Source organism: Primulina huaijiensis, chromosome 12 (assembly GCF_012295235.1).
Source record: "Primulina huaijiensis isolate GDHJ02 chromosome 12, ASM1229523v2, whole genome shotgun sequence".
NCBI classification, from domain to species: Eukaryota; Viridiplantae; Streptophyta; class Magnoliopsida; order Lamiales; family Gesneriaceae; genus Primulina; species Primulina huaijiensis.
This window is the reverse complement of record NC_133317.1, coordinates 19,386,309-19,406,032: the sequence shown is the minus strand read 5'-3', so window position 1 is coordinate 19,406,032 and position 19,724 is coordinate 19,386,309. Positions and strand designations below refer to the sequence as shown.

Below are 19,724 nucleotides of genomic sequence, written 5' to 3'. Positions count from 1 at the left end.
TGAATTTTCTTATCCTAAATCGAAAACCTTAGCCTCCTATCAATGCAACCTTCGGCCCCAACCCTTGTCCACCAAGACCAGCCCCTAGACCACCCTCCTAGGACCATTGGACTGAACCTAACAGCCCCAAGCATGCCCAGCCCTTCACCCGTGACAAAAATCCAAGCGTGCCTCTTCCTCTTGTGCGGTTCCTCCCTAGCCTTCATGCCATCCCTCATGCGATCAGCTTAGGACCTTGACTAGCCTCTCTTAGGACCCTTGAACACGTCCCAAGTGCAGCACACAACCCTCTCTTCCCTAGCCACCATGACTGAAACCCTAGCCTTCATAAAACCCCAATTTTCGTTCAAGCCATCAGCCCTTCACGTGCAGCCCTTATCTATGCATCTAGGGACCCTTAAACATGTGAAAAAACATTCTTTCAAGTACCCCTACCATGTCAACCTCTTTGTGCATCATTAGGAAGAGTTTTAAAAAAAGAAAACTCTACGTTTATGCATATAAAGCCATAAAAACAAAAATACGAGTGTTGCATCATGTTTTTCATGCAATGATAATCAAATATACATAATATGGTGTGAAAGATGTTTGAAGGAAGATTAAGGCGTGCTTTTACGTTTATTACGTACGGAAAACGGATTGCGATGCGAGGAACGTTGGCGGAGAGGGACCCTTGCTGAATTTATTCGACTTCCACGTGATTTTCTCTCCAAAAATCGTGTGATGTGTGTGTGTCTTGGCTGATGAAGAGTCCTAGTGTGTGTTTGTGTGGTGTGTGCGTGAGTTGTCTGTGTGTAGGTTAGGATTTTGATAGCTTTATTTTGATATATGAAACATGGTGCAAGTTTAAGCTCATTAACTTAGTATAATAAACTCATTAATCTGTAGTTGATGTATTTTGAGATGAATATTTGTTGTATTGGTTGGTCAAATTGATGATAAAATGAAGTTTGTTTATTGCATAACTAAAAATAAGGGAGTATTGTTTGAAGATTGTTTTTTAACTGTTGATTAGTAACAAGAAGTGTTGACCTGCATATTTGCATCAATTTTGTAGAAAACATGCTTTTTGTCCTTTATTTAGTTTTTAGAAAATTTTGACAAAGTTTCCTTTGTAAATGTGATATGCCAAAAAATGTAAATACCTGTAATTAAATCTCAAGCATCATATATAATGTTAAAACACGTTTCTAAGAATAAAGTTTGGTTTTCAAGCCATATTTTTAAGTCTACAAATGAAAAAGACACTTGTTAAACCATGGCAAACAAGTGCAAAAAGTACAGCTACTATCCCTAGTTCTGTGTGTTTTGTTTCCTCTCAATGTGCATGACACTTCATACATATATGCTTAGCCGGTTGCAGAGATATTCATCAAAGCTTGGTAATTTTCTTTAGATTGGCCAGCGGCACTACCATAAGGATTTTTCATCTCCATTGGTTTTTAAAGTACTTTTTTGCATTGGTCTTTAAGGTCCTCAAATCCTCGATTTCTTCAACTATGTTTCCTGAAAAATAAATGAGAATCATATGAGAAATAATGGAATGTTGATCAACAAAACTGTACTTTGTGTGCACTATATGTTGTCATTGATGTGGCACTTGTCACTTCTTTGCGAGATGGAATGAATCTTGCCAGTTTTGAGTTTATGGCTTGTTAAAATTTCAGAAAATAGGATCTCATCCTCAGTGAATTTGCTGGAGCATCACAATCCCCTGGTACTGGTCCATTTCTTGTAAACCCATGGAAAATTACATAAGTTGCACATGCTATAGGCCAAACTCTAAATATACACAATGAGAAAGCCGCTTTGTTGAGGTGCAAGCAATGAGTGTTAAAAAAAGATTTGATATTGAAAGAATACTGGAAGAGATAGTTCAGAGTAAGCCATTAAGAAAATATGAGATATACATGCTTCATTTGCACTCAGACAATTCATCGAACACCTTAAATGCAATTGTAAGTAGAGGTAGAGAGATCGAATCTGGATATCCGGGGAAGGCAAGGTTGCTTCATGGTAAGTAGGATAAGTGTGATTCTTGCTAGACTTAGGCACAACCACTACCGAGAAACAAGACTATACAAGAGTGTGATGAAGAAAAATGTGAGCTTGGGCTGAAAAAAGAGAAGAAAACAAGAAATGTGCAAACAGGAGGTTTCCTGGCATAACAGGAGAGGAGTTTGAAAGTATATAGAATAAAGAAAGCAAACATATAATGAAGAGTTTAAAGATGATGATAGAAACATGAGAGTGTTTGGTGAGGAAAGGAGAATTTGAAAAGGAGATGGTGAGAAACAAGAGTTTCTCACTGCAAATGGGTTACACTGATGAACCTTAGGTTGAGAAACACCAGAGGAATCAAGGGGTTCAGGGAATGCACACTCACATTTAATACGAGGGAGGAAGAACTTACGTCTCAGCCGTCAACTCATCCTCAAATCTATAGAACCATTCCTTTCAACCATTGAATTTTACTTTGGGCTCATCTTTGAATCGTTGAAGAATTGAACACAACAAACAAATTTAAACATAGTAAAATTGGCCCAATGGGCCGAATTAGCCAAATTGCCATGGCCCAAATTAGTTAGGGGCAATTGTCCCAAATCTTTGAAGTTCACTAACAATAGAAGCCCGCAGAATATGGGAAGCCCAGTAGACAAGCACAAGAAGGAGTCAGTTGAAGACCACGATGGGAGGAGTTGGTCAACGATACATGATGCATGATCGTGAAAGATGATCAAACTGTTCGGTGGAGTGGAACAAAAGGTGAGAGGAAGAATCAGAAAAAACACACTACAAAACATTCAACAAAGCAACAACAAAGCTTCATCAATTTCTCTCAATAGTTTATCTGTATATTTTTCAATTTCCAGCATCCTAATTTCTTTAGATTTTGGCACATTCTTCCAAATTTCTTGTAAAAATGTCGTTCATGTTCATAACAACGTAATTAAATTTGATGTTGTTCATGGATTCTCTCTAAAATTTTATCATATTCCTCAATTTATATTTTTTCATTTTGAAGTCATACCGAGAGAATTAGAACTAACGGTCAAATTGGGACACACAACGCTTGATAAAGAAGTCGGATCATTTCATATTTGGCACGATCACGTGTCTGACACGCCCGCAAGTTTTCGCGATAAACAATAGTATCTTGGAAATTATTGAGTTTAATGAGTTGAAATTAACCAACGAAATTAGCCAAAGGAGATGCTAGGACGCCCAAAATGGGGTGCTCCAAGTGCTGTTGTTTTTGTCCGGCTCGGACAGACCATTGAATGCTGGAGATGTAATGTTTTAGCTAAAAGTTGAAAGTTATTCTAAATTTGAATAAATAAATATTTATTATTTTGACATTGTTTGCAATTTTTAACCATCGAACATGGAGTGTGGGTGAGCTCGGAATCTTGCGTAGGTGCACTTCAAACCCTGTTTCAAATTTGATGATACCGCCTGAAAACTTTCATAGCACCAGGCTCGGAACCAGCTCGTTAATATTGGTTTTGGGTTCTTGTTCGAATTAATTCCAAGGTAAAAAGTTTTACCCTGCAACTGGAACCAGTTTCCGACTGGTTCCCTCTACTTCCGCGACCCGTTTCGTCTAGTTCTGAGACCGTCAGAACCGAAACCAGAACCAACCAAAATCAGACCAAAACCTAGGAACCATTGATCTATTGAACCTGATCCATGCCTGATATAAAAAATAATATTTTTAACATAAAAAATAATATTTTTAATGAATCAGACAAGATAAAAGATTTGTCACTTAAATTGACTCGTAAAACGATCTCATAAGAGTTTTTATGTTATAAAAAATGTATATAATATAACTCATTGCATATTGTCATTTTAACAAATGACAACGGTTTCCTTTTTCATACAAGTTCCAGATTATAATATAATTAGATAAGGTATGTCCGTAAAAAAGGTGCCCATTTATTCGAGTCCGCAAAAACATCCCAAACCCAGAAAATAAAAAAAGTAAATATTATAATAAGAGGAAATGCCTAAAACAAATCAAAAAAGTATTTATTTCTATTTAAAGCATCAAAGCACTGTCAACAGTATTTCACTGCCCTTGTTTCTCTCTCTTTTTTTTTTAAGATTGGATTGTTATTGTTTTGTTTCAGAGATACAATTTCTGGCAGATTGCAAAATACATATCGTTATCAAAGAATTTGTGCTTGTTATTATGTGCCGTAACAGCACTCGATCCACAACAAAAAAATTCACAAGCCAGACTCAAACCAGACCTCTTCGCTTGAAGACTTCAAGCATTGCAGTGCCGATCTTTGCAGGTGATTCGACCACAGTAACTCCAGCTTCTCTTAGAGTTTTGATTTTGTCTTGAGCCGTGCCCTTCCCTCCAGATACGATGGCTGCACATCCCACAAGACGACCAAGTGTCAATTTAACAACTATGCTCCTTCCCATTGAGTTCACAAAAACAATATAGAATGCAAATAATATTTCTCATTCATCGCTCAAGTAAACCATTAAAAAACAGTTGATTGACACGAACCATTGGTTGGAGGTTATCTATCTTGAGCCTCATGAAGATATGAAGGTTTTTGACATATATAGCTTCAGAGACAATTATGCTAGCCATCTCTCGCTATCTGATATGGATGACCAATTCAAACTTTACTCTTCCCAAGTTTTCAGAATAGTATTTGACCAACAGGCGAAAGCAGGGGTTGTGCGTAATTCCGTACTACGAGCAGGTTAAATATAAGATTTTGTTTTTACCAGCTTGATCCTAGTTACAATTGCTAGAAGGGTAGTATCTAGAAATTACACCCAGAAACCTGATTTTGGAGCTGAAGTAACCAAGGGCATCGTTAGTTACTTTGACCATAGAATTTGTGCATCATCGCAACACTTTTTCTTTTTGGGTACTCTAGAGGGAAATAAATTTTCTTCTACATAGCTGCACAATAGATGGTTATGCCAAAATATTATTCTACTCTTCCTGGTCCTTTTATTGAAATGCCAATATAGAGAAACAGATTAGAAGGCAAAACAAAAGAACGTCACCAAGATAGTGAACCACGAAAAATGACAAGCTTTCATCATAATATTCAGCTAAAACATAATGAATTGAACTTCCCAATACGTGCGTAAAAAAAATAATAAACAAGGAAAATCCCATTAACATGAAGCTAAGATGAACAAAGAATCGTGAGCATGAGAATATAATCAATTGGAACTTATAGATACATTACCTCCTGCATGACCCATTCTTCTACCGGGTGGAGCAGTAAGTCCAGCAATAAAAGCAACAACGGGCTTTTCAGACCCACTTTCCTGTATCATTCAAAAAATAGGAACAGGTTATTTCAAAGTTAAAATTAATAGTAACCACGATATCTCGTCGTAAGTAATCATGGTCCAAAACTTTTCAAAATTAAGATATTGTACACTTGAAAAGAATAATCAGCCAAAGGCCAAAATAATGCCTTTGGTTGGTTGTGTTCAAATTCAATTTTTCCATCCCTCAAAATAAAATCAAATATTACCATCTCATTTCCAATCTCCTTTTACCAATATATATTTCCCCCCTTCGGATTTCCCAGCAAAATCGCTAATTTTTTATTCGATCTTTATCAAAATCACTCTATTATATATATAGATAAAATTCAATAAAATACATTTTTTCCAAATTTTAAAATGATTTTACATCATGATGTGACATAACTATTAAACAACTACTAAACAATTTGTGACATGATTTAACATCTAAAATAAGATTTAATTTTACCATAGATTTATTCCCCTAAAATCATTATCTTAAAGTATTTCAATGGAATGACCCAAACACCAAACAAGCCCAATACCTCTTCAAGCGTATCAAGCTCAAGACGTGAAGTGGTCTGTACGACCAATTTGCAATAAAAGTGATTATCGAAAAAACCATCAAGTTGTCCTCTGCAGCTATGATTAGGATTTGCTCGCTAGACAGAAATCCACTGCTTGTGCAAAAGACTGAAAAGGGATTAACCACAGAAAGAGTTTTCAATACTTCTTTCGCTCTCACAAATCTAATTACCTTCTGTCCATCTTGATACCACATAACTTGTTCAACTCAACCGTCGCAACCTCAATCATTTTCCAAAATATTTAACCCAATCCCATAGCATTAAGCATTTCTTGATCAAATCCTTTCCATGTTTTGATAAAATCATATTCTGCAATTTAACTCAAAATTATATTTCTCTCACAACTAGTTACCATACAAAATAGCATTTCTGCTCTGACTTAAAACCAACTATGATGCACTAATTCCCCAATCTTAAAAATGTTAATAAATTCCCAAATACTATAGCATAAGGACGTCAATTTTCCAGTAATCAATACCGTTGAAGAACAACCACTAGCAATTTCTTGATCAGAAGAGAGAAAAGCACATTCCAATCTCCTAGATTCGTCAGATAAAAACATATAAGCACTACAAAGACCAAACAATTCTTTTCTTTTGCCTGAAAGGAAAATAGGTAAATGCAACTAGAATAGGAAACTTCTAGACAATAAGGTGGGAGAGATGTACATAAAATGACAAATATAACCCGATTATGGGCTGGGATGTCTGAATCAGTCTCCAATTGCTTTTTCTCCTTCTTCCCAGTCCCTTTTCATGTCCAAATAAGGTTCACAATAAAAAAAAAGGCATATGATTCCACAAGGAGAAGCACAGACTTCACCTCAACACTCCACTTTTCCTGTTATTAATCCAGTATTATCTATATGCAGGATTGCGATGTTGAGAAACTCTTGAACTTGAAGGTTTAACTCAAGAAAGCTAATTTCTTGACAGTTACTAGCTATGCAACCTAAAAGTAGTTTATTTCTTATATCACAGCATAAAAATTCAACACAACTAGTTTAGGTTGATTATGGACATAGTTAAAGTCAGATGTCTACAAGTTTAAGTGCAAGAATCAGCAATAGAATAAATTATGTAAGGAGGAAATTACAATCTGCAAATGCAGTCTTCTAAAATTCGGCCTAGGCGCCGATCAACCACACCGAAAAAGTGCAAGTCAGCCAGCCTAGGCGGCAAAGGACTGCTAGAAGGACGATTAGGGCTTTTAGGTTGGTTTTTTGGCTTTTTTTATTTAGAAAACCTTTTTTAAGCTTTTAATTTAAATTAAAAATCCAATTAAAAAAATGAAAGGTAATTTTTTTATAAGCCCTAAAGCAAATTCCAACAAAAAAATGGGATTCGTTGACTTGTCGTAACACACCAAAGTGAGAGAATTTCAGGAGGATTATTTTCTCTCAGAAGAAGAAGAGGAATTTGAGTTTGTGTCCAATGACGAATAAGTTGTTGAAAATTATGGAGAAGAAGAAATTAAGTAAATTTGTGATATTCTATTAGTTGTATAATTTTTAAGGCGTTTTAAATTTGATGTTATTTTATCGGAGTTATATTATGTGATTTATTATGTTGATACTGTGGAATCCGTCTAACGACGCCTAATCCCTACCTAGGCGTCCTAGGCACTAGTCTGGTGCATGACTCGTGCCTAACGAATTTTAGAACCTTAGAAAAATGCAAGAGACCAAAAAATCCACGTATAGTGGGGACAATCAATGGTTCGGCACCATGGGTATAAGAAACAATAGAATCCTGCTGGCTTAAAAGGTGTCAAGTGTCAACATAAACTTTTCTGAAAAACGCAAAAAATTGTTTAAATTGGCAAACTAGGGACTGTGACCAGAAAACACCTCCAATTGGGATATATCACAGGATGTTCTTTTCATGTGATCATTTAGTTGTAAGGCTTGGTCCTAACCTTTATAAGCGTCGCAGCATCCTCCTCTGCTGTGCCACCAATCTCACCAATAAGAACAATTCCTGAAAGTGAAGAAATGTAAATTAAGCAACAGTAAGAAAAAAAGCTAACGAAAAGTGGAACTGCACAAAGACACTAGTATAAAAAAAAGAGTTGCGAAAGATGAGAATAAGAACCAAACCATCAATGTTTTATTTCCAACTACAATGCTATTCCGGGACAGAATATCAGATTGACTTCTATTTCTTTTGCAGAACTAACTGACCTGGCAGAAGTTATTACCACAACATATATAGTAGTTAAACAAGTTAAAGTATTGAAGATGTGATTTTTCAAAAAAAAAAATACCACCTTCTTGAAAAATTTCTTAATTTCTAATCACTATACTCTAAGTTAAAAGGGAACATGTTTAACGAGCAGCATATAATAAGTGATGGTTATGCCATAGCTATAGAGTGAGCTGTCCCCATAACATGAAGCCTTTTTTATGAGTTTTATGTTTTCTAAGATGACTAAAGTCAAGCACCTAAAATCTTCAGTTCAACATAAAGGCAAGAAATGCATCGTCAATCCATAATGGTGAAAGAAAAATATCTCAAATGCATGGATCACAAAATTGGAGATGTTATTTGTGGAACCTACAATAGGTCTAATTCAACAGTTTACAGACCCTGAAAACAAGGGATGACATGTCAAGTCGAATGTCTTGATACCTTTTACAACCACACAAGGATGACTTGTGAAGGGAATGATTTTTTTCAATAGGACTGTTTGTTTTCTACCTTGCACAAAGGAGACATACCTTTTTTTTTTTTTGGATAAGAAACGATATTTTATTTATTAATAAAATCAGTTACAAAAAATTAACCAGAGGTCCACATCATGTGAATTGAGATCCAAATTCAAAATATATTAACATATTACTAGACTCCATTTCCTATACAAATCTCAGACCGAGAACGATTTAAACTCTATAATCTTTGAACTCTAGCATAAAACCCTGAATTTAATCTTGTCTCAGCACTCCTAAGTCGAGTCTCCTTGATCTTCAAAGATCCTCTAATTCGTCTCCGTCCACACAGACCAGCTCAAACAATGAACCACCAAATTTCAAAAAATTATGCCCCTCTTCCCCAAATCTCGTTCGAGATCGACCTCGAATAAATCCTAAGTTGATCTAGGAGATACCCAAATCAAGTCAAACTCCGCCAAATTTTTAAACCAAAGACAACGTGAGAAAGGACAATGGATGATCAAATGGTCTTGAGTCTCCGCCTCTTTCCGACATAAAACACACCAATTTGGACAAAGAGAACAAGAAGGGAACCTTTTTTGCAACATATCAGACAACGGTAATTTCCTAGCACTGCAATCCACGAGAATACTTGCATCTTGGATGGAATAGGCGCTTTCCAAATTGTTTTATAAATAGAAAAAGAAGGAAAACTAGAATCTGAAAAGAAAGACTCAAAAGAAAGATTTCACTGAAAACTGACCCGAAGGATCCCAAACCCACTCCTTTTTAACTTATGCGCCCTCGATCAATCTGACCATCTCTAAAGACTCGATCAAAGAACTTAACTCAATTTCCTCATCATCCTTGAGACCCCGTCGAAAATAAAAATTCCAAGAAATAGCATAAGAGTTGAATGAAAAATTGAATTGTGCAAAGTAAGAAATATGATGATTATGGACCGTCGAAATCTGGAATAAAGACGGATAGAGTTCCTGAAAAGAAGAATTCCTTTACCATCTATCTTCTCAAAACCTAATCTTTTCACCTCTTGCCCACCGCTCTCACTGACTGAAGAAAAGCCGAATAGATTATGTATATAAATTTCCATGGGCATATGAAGGTAACACTTCTTGCAATATCCGCGTCCCAGCAGTTATTTTGCATCCCATATTTGTTATCCACAATATTTTCCATAACGACTCTCCCTCACTAGAAAATCTCCACCATCATTTCCCTAATAAAGCCTTGTTCCTCGAACAAATATAAACAATACCCAAAGCCCCTCAGTAGAAAATCTTACCTAATTGTTCACAATGAGAAAAAGCTATTCCTCGTCAAATAGTAGGAAATGGTCAAAGAAATTAAGAAAGAAGATACAAAGTGAACAAGATGCTTGTCCTTCCTTGATTCCTATTCTCACCCAATAACCCTTAACTAAGAACCTTCTACACAAGTTCATCAGGACAAGACCCAGAGACAGGGAGGGATCTTAGATGTTTAACCGTGATTAAATACTAATCACAGATTAAGAATCACATCCAAACTCTAATAACAAGATACTTGTACTTATCGTAGAAAAACCATATATATAGCATCACAGAATCAAACAGCCGTCTAAAATGGGAGGAAGTTGCAAAAAAGAAGGAAACCTGGTTTTAAATTACCTTCTGTCTGTGGATCCACAAGAAATTTCTCTAAACAATCAACAAAATTTGTTCCATTGAAAGGATCCCCACCAATTCCCACACATGTTGACTGCCCTAGCCCAACAGCAGTTGTTTGGAAAACCTAGAAATATGCATTTACGAAAGTAATTCACATTGTTTTAAGCAGTATTTAAAAAAATAAAATATACTGTAAACACGAACAAAAAGAATAGGGGGTAGGCCAGAAAAATGAATAAGAATAAAATAACAGTACCCAGAAAAATGAATCTTACTGCTTCATAAGTCAATGTACCAGAACGAGAAACAATTCCAATTCGTCCTGGTTTGTGAATGTAACCGGGCATAATTCCGATTTTGCACTCCCCGGGCTTGATAATGCCAGGACAATTTGGACCAATTAGCCGAGTTTTTGTTTGCTTATTAAGAGCAGCCTTCACACGAACCTGTAATGGAGAAAAAACAAAACCTTCAAACATAGTTGTCAATAGCGAGTGTGATAGCAGCGATATTGTAAAGCAAAGCTACAAAACATTTTTTTTAAAAGTAACGCATGCCATTTTGCACAATTTTTAGGCCCAATTTTATTTCAATTAAACAATGCTTCTACTATGTTTCGATCTTCTTTGCTTCTCCCAATCAACCCTAACATAAACCCTACAATGCTTCCCCTCTTCTGTTGCTTGTGGCTCGCCGTACTTCCGGCTGTTGGTCACTGGATTTATATAAGAAAATGCAGCTTCATTCCAAGAAAAGGAATAGATTTGGTATTCATTAAGTATAACAGAGCTCAGAGGCTTAAATACAATAGTCATGATACCATCGATCCATCATATTGAGTGAAGTAAATGATGACAATGAATGGTTGGTAAGGAGACTGGAGGATGAAGGGCCTGATTTTGTTCATGATGGTGATGATTTGACTCGACAAGATGTTGCAATGTTGTTGAAGTAGATGAAGCTCCTTATAAATTGAGGAAATCCAAAAAGGCCTCGAAGGCGACCCCTACATCTATGCTGGCCTCGAAGGCGACCGCATCCACACAAATGGAAGCTCAAAGGCTGCCACATCTAAATCTAGAGGGAAAAGGCCAATAGGAACATTTACTATACTTAATCTTTTAGATGAAGAGGATAAATTCGACTTTGATGAAGAAGAGAATGATGCCGAGCGTTATAAAATTTCAAATGAAGAAAATGATCCTGATCTTTATGAAGAAGATAAAGATGAATTTTAGATAATGTTTTTCTAGTTTTAGAATTGAAGTTTACATGTTTTAAACTAATATATTTGTTACTTAAGCATGAACTGTTGAATTGATGTTACTATATGCTATATGTTATATATTTATATATTTGTGACACTTTACTTTCAAATAGCTCTCGCTAAGCTATGCGCTACAGCCACGGGCAACATTTGCGCTACCGGGCGCTACCCGCGATTGACAACTATGCCTTCAAATAACAATTATATCAGCTAAGAAAATTAGGTAGATACATCATCCACGAGTCGCACACATTAGACTTGATCGATGACATAGAACAATGAAACACAAAAATAACCTTAAAAGAACGTTTCAGGCTATTAAGTTCTTAGAACACCAACTTTGAACCATGTAAAGGTTTCACTTCACCAAAACAATTATCAAACCCTCTCCTTTTTCGACATCAAACCACATCACCAATCAGAACTGAGTTGGCCAGATACATTATGCAAGCCAATACTTGTGCCCAATATTTCCAAGTCAAACAAGTTTTCTTCATGCTAGTTTTGAGAGCCATGTGTTTCTCAACAGATAAAATGTGAAATCGACACATGTCAATATCTCTTGTTTTTTTTAAAAAAATTGATATCTCATTTCAAGTGCACTCATATTATCATTATAAAGAATAGTTTATTCCAACAAATTTGAAACAGCTAATAGTCGTGTGAAATACTAACATTACAACACAAACTGTTTTCCAGAATTATATATGGTAAGAGGAACTAAATTCAAACAAACCCCAACAAATAAAAAAATCCTGTAAATCACTATCATGACATTAATTATTCTTAAAATGCATAAAAGATCTACAACAAGTAAACCTCATTACTGGGAAATGGTTAGAGAATCTAACACCTTTTATGTATTTATGGGAAATGGTTCAAAAATTGTACATTTTTATATATTTAATGACAATGAAAAATAAAAGTGCGGAAAATAAACGCCATTACCATGTCATGTTGCGGTATTCCCTCTGTTATGCAAACAACCAAATCTAGTTCAGCATCCATAGCCTCCATAATAGCTTTAGCAGCAAAAGGTGGAGGGACGTAAATAACCGATGCATTAGCCTTAGTTTCAGCTTTTGCTTCTGCTACAGAATTGAAAACAGGAATCCCTAAGTGCTCCGTTCCACCCTTTTTAGGAGTAACACCTCCAACCTATGTGCAAACAGAATCAATCTATGAGAATATGAAGCAATACTAGTTGCTGCATGCATAGGTCTCGTCCCATATCAACAGAAAAACAGATAATTAATTATTTGTGGGGAATGTCAAGAACATTCATTATGAACTCATAGTTATTTAGGGCGCAAGGCTCACTAAAGCGCTAGGGTACCCGAGAGTAGGGTACCCTAAAGCGCACTAAAGCGCCCTGGAGCGTACTAAAACGCTAGTACCCTGGAGCCTGAGGTGCAAGACACAAGGTGAAACACGCGTTTATCGAAGTAAAGCGCATTTGGCATAAATTTTTAAATTTAATATATATAAAGTGATTTATACTATAAATCTAAAATATTACATAAATTAAATATTTTTCACAAAGATAGCAAACATTATAAATAAAATTTCATTAATAGATAATGTACCGTAAATGATAATCAGGAAAAAAAACTTTCATTAACTAAAATTCATTAAGAAGTCATCAATTCATAGTATGTTAAAAAAAACTTCAAATATTTAAATAATCAAATTCATCATCATCATCCTCAACTATATCATCATCATCATCATCTTCTTCTTCCAAAACCATTGTGAGGCATGAGTGTAAAAGAAATTAGAGTAAAAGATTGCAAAGAGGATTACAATATCATCTAAATCATTAAATTCTTCTTTGTCTTCCTCAACTATATCATCATCATCACAGGGGAAGATGACAGTAAAAGTTTGTAGAGAAGACTTCTGAACCTTTTAATAAAAAAGTCTTGCATAAACGAATGACAAATGACAATAGAGTTTTTTTTATCATTAAATAGCCACGAACTTTGCTAATTGGCTTCGAAATTGGTTGGGTTCGAGTTAATTTTTATTTACTTACAAAATATCAACCCACTTCTTTAAAGTGTACGCTTCTGCACCTCTCGGATGTCTCGCGCCTAGGGAGAGGTGCGCACTATAAGCACGTGCGCCTTGTTGGGCATGTCGCCTATGCGCAGCCAGGCGCACGTTTTTAATAACAATGCATGGACTTAAATAAATTATATTATGATCAAATACATACGAGCAGATAAGTGAAACACCATTGGTGCAACTAGAGTGTCTGAAAAAGATAAATGATTATCCAAGCAAATTTAGTTTAATAGTTGAATTTTCACTTTACTACACTTCATCATGGCAATAGTCACATTCAAAGTATCCATTAAAATTCTCAGTTGAACTCCCTAATCCAATTAATTCCACGTAGCATGTAAAACAGGAAAAGTAAGTTAGGTATGAGTTATACAAAATGTTAAAAACCAATGCACAAGTTTAACAGAGTAAAATCATAATAGAGTCTAATATAATTTGTGCAAATATATTAAGACAAACGATAATAGTGTGGTTTTTTATATATGTTCATCATATGAATATACTCAAAATACAAAGGTTTGTCCTATTATACCTTATAGTGCTTATAAGTTTTACTCGTACAGCATCTTTCCATCAAAAGTACAGATTATATTTTCACATTTATGACACTTTATTTTTCTATGCCAAGTTTATCATGGTTGATCCCGGTGGAAGTAACGTTCACCAGTCCCTGGTGACCAAGACACCAAAAATTTATATACATCCGATTCTCAGCATCTAAACCCGTAGCATTTCACATTTCTAGAAGGATCCACATATGCCAATTCATTCTGCAGAGGAAAGGTCAAAAAACAAAAAACAAAAAAAAAGAAAGAAAAGAAAATGCATCAAAAATCAAAGCGAATCACAGCTACTGGAGTCGAGAGCTTAAATACCATCTTGGTGCCGTATTCGATCGCTTGCTCGGTGTGGAAGGTACCATTCTTTCCGGTGATCCCTTGGCAAATGACGCGGGTGTTCTTATCCACGAAGACGCCGGCCGGAGGTGGAGACGATCCAAAACTGCGGTGTTGCTGCTGCTTAGGGCAAAGCGCCCGCGACGAAAAATTGCCGACCAGTCTCTTAGCGGCCTGGCGGGACATGGTGGCAGCTGCCTTCTGTTGTTGATCTGTGGAAATTCTAGGTGGTGACTTCAAATTTGGATGCTTTTGGGCAATGGCAATAGTAGTTGTGTAAATTTGACTCAACTGGATCACAAAAAAATTGACCCATTATAAGAACTAAAATTAATCGAAATAATAGTTCAAATATATATATTTAAATAATCGATGATATAAAAAGAAAAGGATATTTTTAATGAAAATATGAGAAATAATTTTTGTTCGACATGCAAAATATATACATAGGTGATTATTTGTTATATTTGGGTGTATTACACTAAATACAAATCATAAATTTTCAACGGATTCATTGTTGTATCATAAATCCAACGTTTTGGAAAATTATATGTTACACACTGTAAAATAAATTTCAACTCCTTAAAAGTGATATAACAACGATTCGGTTTGTTTGGGCTTTGACCGCCAGGTGAGGCCGCTTCTTTTCTAAAAGATTTGTCTTTTCATTAACTACAACATTTGTGTTGAATATTTTTTTCTAATTTTCAACAGATCAATTGTCGGGGTTAAATCGTTCACAAGTGCACGATGTCAATTTTTAATAAAGTGTTTTTGAGTGCAAGTATTGATGATGGTCGAGTAACTCGGGCGAGCTGGATGGACGATTTACTTTGGCCGAGCAGGTATTTCTTCTTGGGAATGTGGGAGATCGGGCAGATGATACACGGGCTGAAAGATATGCACACTTTAAGAATAAAGAACATTAGTGGGACGCCAGAAGGTTTTTCTGTGTTGTCATTTCAACGCTCAAGTAAGACAAATATTTACACAAAAGAAAGCGCAATAGAGAGTTTATGTCGAGTGTTCGTGGAAAATGTTAAGTGAATTCACTTTTTTACGATCAAGTAAACTTGGATATTTATAGGGAAAAAGATATTGATGACCTTGTTTTCAGTGTCCGGTTATTCCTCATGATCAAGTGTGTAACGTCTCGAAAAATTTGAAGGTCCGCGTGAACCACATGCATGCAAATTATCAAATTTCTTATGTATTTAATCAATTTATTTCAATTGCATTAATTAAATGTGGTATGCATGTTTACATGTTTAAAATATGAGTTTCTACTAGAATGCATAAAACTCTGTTTTAAAGGTTATACGAGACGCGATCGAGGAATGGAGACCGGGAACCATATGAAAGAAAATATTTTATTAAATAATTATTTTTAATTGTTTAATGTGTGGTGTATTTTAAATAGAATTTTTGAAAATGAGTTGTTTTGAGGTGCTTTTATATGCCGAGTCGTATTTTAAACCGATAATCGATTTTCGATAAAATAATAGGGACTTTTTGAGAACTCGACTAATATTTTCACAAACTTTCCTAAACAAAATATTTTAAATATTACCTATTGGGCTTAATGAGCCTAATATACTAGGTTATGGGCCTAAGCTTGCACCATGTGTTTTAATTAAAATATAAAGCCAACAAACCCTTACCAAACCCTCATAACTCACACACACATCACACAAACACACACAAGGACTCCTCATCAGCCTAGACACATGCACACACGAAAGTTTTGAAGGAAAAATCACGTAAAAGCTTGAAAATTTCAGCATGGTCTCCTCCTCGTCAATGTTCTTTGCATCGCAAGTTGATTTTCGAGCGTAATATACGCAAAGGCATGCCTTAATCTTCCTTCACTCATCTTTCATACCATATTATATGTTTTAATATATGATTGCATGAAAAACATGATACACTTCTTCTTCTTTTTATGACATAAACATGATAAAATTAGAGTTTTTATATTTTAAAACTCTTACTTATGATGCACAAAGGGACTGCCATGGTAGGTTACTAGATGAGATGTTTTTCCACGTGTTTAAGGGTCATGAGATGCATGTTTAAGGGCTGGAAAGGTTAGGGCAAGAGGATGAACGAAAATATGAGATTCTAGAGTCCTAAGGTTTTTGGCTTGAGGTTCCTTGAAGGGGGTGGCTCGGGCGTGGTTAAGGGCTGCATCCAGGGGTCCTAAAGGGTCTGGGTCAAGGTTCTAGATGGCTTGGAGGAAGTTTGGTGCAAGGCCTAGGGCTGTAGGGAAGCTAGACGCGCGCATGGCTTAGGAACGGTTCATAGGGGCCGTCCTCGTACAAGGGCTGTAGAGGCTGTTCCAGTAGCTTTTCTAGGTTTCGGTCATGGTCCTAGGAGGGTCAACTAAGGTCTGGACATGGTGGTTAAGGGCTGGAGTCTAGACAAGCTAGGAGCCGAACAAACTAGGGTTAGGGTTCTTGTGCAGAAAATTCCAGCAAGGTTCTAGGCTTGTTTAAGGGTTATAATTGGCTTGATTTGGGTTGTATATGGTATGGTTAATTTTTAATAAGCTATGGTTCAAATTTGGTTAAGTTTCGAGTATATTCGGGTTAAAATCGAGATGTACGTCTAAGTTTTAAATACGAATTTGGGAAATTAGTCGAGAAGTTTAAGTTTATGTCTAAGAAATATTTATGTATTTTAAGGTGTCATGTTAAGTTTGGATGGTTTTGGGTCGTCGTTTTAAGGTCTGATGATAAATTGAGAAAGTTGGGGTTTCAGGGGCAAAACATTCATTTTACACCTGAAAAATGTTAGACGTCCTGGCGGTGCCCTGAATGCTGTAATAAATGTTAAAATGTTTATTTCAAATGTTTACGGAATTTTATGATGAAACGTTAATGTTAAAAGACATGTTGCAAACTTGGCTTAAAACAAAAATGATTTATATATGCATGAATTTTTATAAGTGATGGAAATATGAAAAGTTGAAAGAGTTGAATCGATTGTGACTAATATAATAATACGATGATATGTAGAGCCAATACTCAGTTGACGGGTGAGAGTGTCGCTGGTGTCCCCGTCGCCCGGTACCGTGGTAATACGTAGATGGATCCATCGAACTACAGCTAATACGAAAGTCACAATTGAGGATCTCAATTCAATAACAAGGGAAATGTATACGTATATGATGAAAAGAAAAAAAGTATATGATGAAAAGAAAAATGTTTAAAGTTTATGTTCATGAAAAAACTATTTTATTAAAAGTATTTCCACTATTGCTTTTGAATATATATGTATTACTAGCTATCATGGTTAAGGTTTGTTGAGTCAATAAACTCACAAGGTGTGATCGATGCAGGTGAGCATGATATTAATGGAGGACTTGATGGTTGAACAAGCCGGACTGAAGGTACACACAACCCGAGGACCGTGGCTAGTTTTCCGCAAATAAAATTAATTTTATGATTTAAGCTACTTTTGGGATTTTATGACGTTTATGACTTTTATGCTTTTGAGGTATTTTGAGTGATTAGGATGTTTTATGCTTATTTTGAAAAATTTTAAATTTAGGGTTGGTTGACGATTTAATATTTCATGTTTTCTTTTGGATTTTCAAATAATTAGTTGGTGAGTTCATTTAAATGACGTCAAATATATATATATATGTGTGTGTGTGTGTGTGTGTATAGTGTTTTCGGCCGAATTGTATGAAAGGAAAAAAAATTTCTAGTACATTTTAAAGTTAAATGAGTAGTGGACGTTTCAGTTGGTATCAGAGCAATGTTCCTACAAATGGTTGTGCCACCGCCGGTTCCGGAAAGCTCAGTCGTCAAGCCTCAAGTCTGTAAGTTTAAATGTTATCACTTGCATGTTTACATGGTTTATACATTCAAACTACATGCTTAAACACTTTTTGAAGCTAAATGGCATTTATGTTTAAGTTGCATGATAAATTATTTTTATGATTAAACCTGCATGGTTGCATTATTTTTTTTTATAGAAAAAGGTTATATGTTTTAGAATTTTTATGCATGTTATGAAATAAGAAATTGTATGATTTTCATGTATGTTGGCATTGTAGTGGAATTAGGCATTTTAAGAATTTGGTTAATGAGCGTTAGGAAAAATTGAAAATGAGTTGACTATATTATTTTTGGGTTTTAGTACTGATGTTATACTCTTTGGGTCATAATGAATACTTTTGGGACATGTAGATTTCTAAGAAAATACTGATGATTCGTGGTTACTAATTGATTTAATTTTCGAGAATTACATATAAGGAATAATAATTTGAAGACTGCGTCGTCTTTAGAAAAATAAAAATGTATAATTTGAGATTTTAGGTTTTGATGGAAAGGTAAGATTGATGCATGATTGCATGAAAAATATGATACACTTCTTTTACTTTCGTTTTTATGGCATAAACATGATAAAACTAGAGTTTTCATCTTTTAAAACTCTTGCTTATGATGCACAAAGGGGCTACCATGGTAGGGTTACTAGATGAGATGTTTTTACACGTGTTTAAGGGTCATGAGACGATGCATGTTTAAGTGCTGAAAAGGCAAGAGGATGAACGAAAATATGGGATTCTAGTGTCCTAGGGTTTTTGACTTGAGGTTCCTTGAAGGGAGCGGCTCGGGCGTGGTTAAGGGCTGCATCCAGGTGTCCTAAGGGGGCTGGGTCAGGGTCCTAGATGGCTTGGAGGAAGGCTGGTGCAAGGACTAGGGATGTAGGGAAGCTAGACGCGCGCATGACTTAGGAATGGTCCATATTAAAATTGTGTCGAAGTTAAAGAAAGAATGTACTTCACCACAACTCAATAATTGTAAAGTTGTTCTTTATTAATTACTTCATTATAATACAAAAAATAAAGTATTTTAAATCGACTACTTCGTCAATAAATGTAAATTGTGAAGTAACAAAATACCAAATACTTCAACAAATAAAAATTAAATTTATAAAATATATTTACTTCATCATATTTCCATAACAACGAGGTCATTCGCATCAATTACTCCACCAAAATACAAAACCTGTGAAGTTATACAAAATATTTACTTCGTCAATCGATGTAAACTATGAAGTCATATATAAGTTATTACTTCTGCACTTTACGAAATCGATGAAGTAAAAGACGTTGTTTTACTTCGACATCGGTCTAATTCCGGACCGGTTTTCCCTCATTGAACCGGCCAAAAACTTCGCTAATTTCTTGGATACTACTTCGGTTATAATGCGTAGTAAAATAGTACTCTATTAATATACTTCACGTGCGTCTACTTCGACAATTATCTACTTATGACTTCATTG

General features: G+C 35.4%; 1 protein-coding gene across 1 annotated transcript; it reads right to left on the bottom strand.

Annotated features, from left to right (window-relative positions):
• Window positions 1-4,011: 4,011 nt before the first annotated feature.
• LOC140990714 (succinate--CoA ligase [ADP-forming] subunit alpha-2, mitochondrial) lies at window positions 4,012-14,730 on the bottom strand. Its single transcript, XM_073460548.1, has 7 exons — window positions 14,409-14,730; window positions 12,415-12,624; window positions 10,475-10,645; window positions 10,200-10,323; window positions 7,800-7,861; window positions 5,229-5,310; window positions 4,012-4,382 (listed from the first exon to the last, which is right to left on the bottom strand). Exons 1-7 carry the CDS (start codon window positions 14,613-14,615, stop codon window positions 4,246-4,248), a joined length of 993 nt encoding a protein of 330 aa, XP_073316649.1. The 5' UTR covers window positions 14,616-14,730; the 3' UTR covers window positions 4,012-4,245.
• Between the last annotated feature and the right edge of the window lie 4,994 nt (window positions 14,731-19,724).

Bases quoted from the DNA above. Each gene is read 5' to 3' on its own strand.
- LOC140990714 (XM_073460548.1), bottom strand. From the start codon at position 14,615: ATGTCCCGCCAGGCCGCTAAGAGACTGGTCGGCAATTTTTCGTCGCGG. The intron at 12,625-14,408 runs GTATTTAAGCTC...GTTTGCACATAG, and splicing joins TCGAATACGGCACCAAGATG to GTTGGAGGTGTTACTCCTAA. The intron at 10,646-12,414 runs GTAATGGCGTTT...TCTCCATTACAG, and splicing joins GAATACCGCAACATGACATG to GTTCGTGTGAAGGCTGCTCT.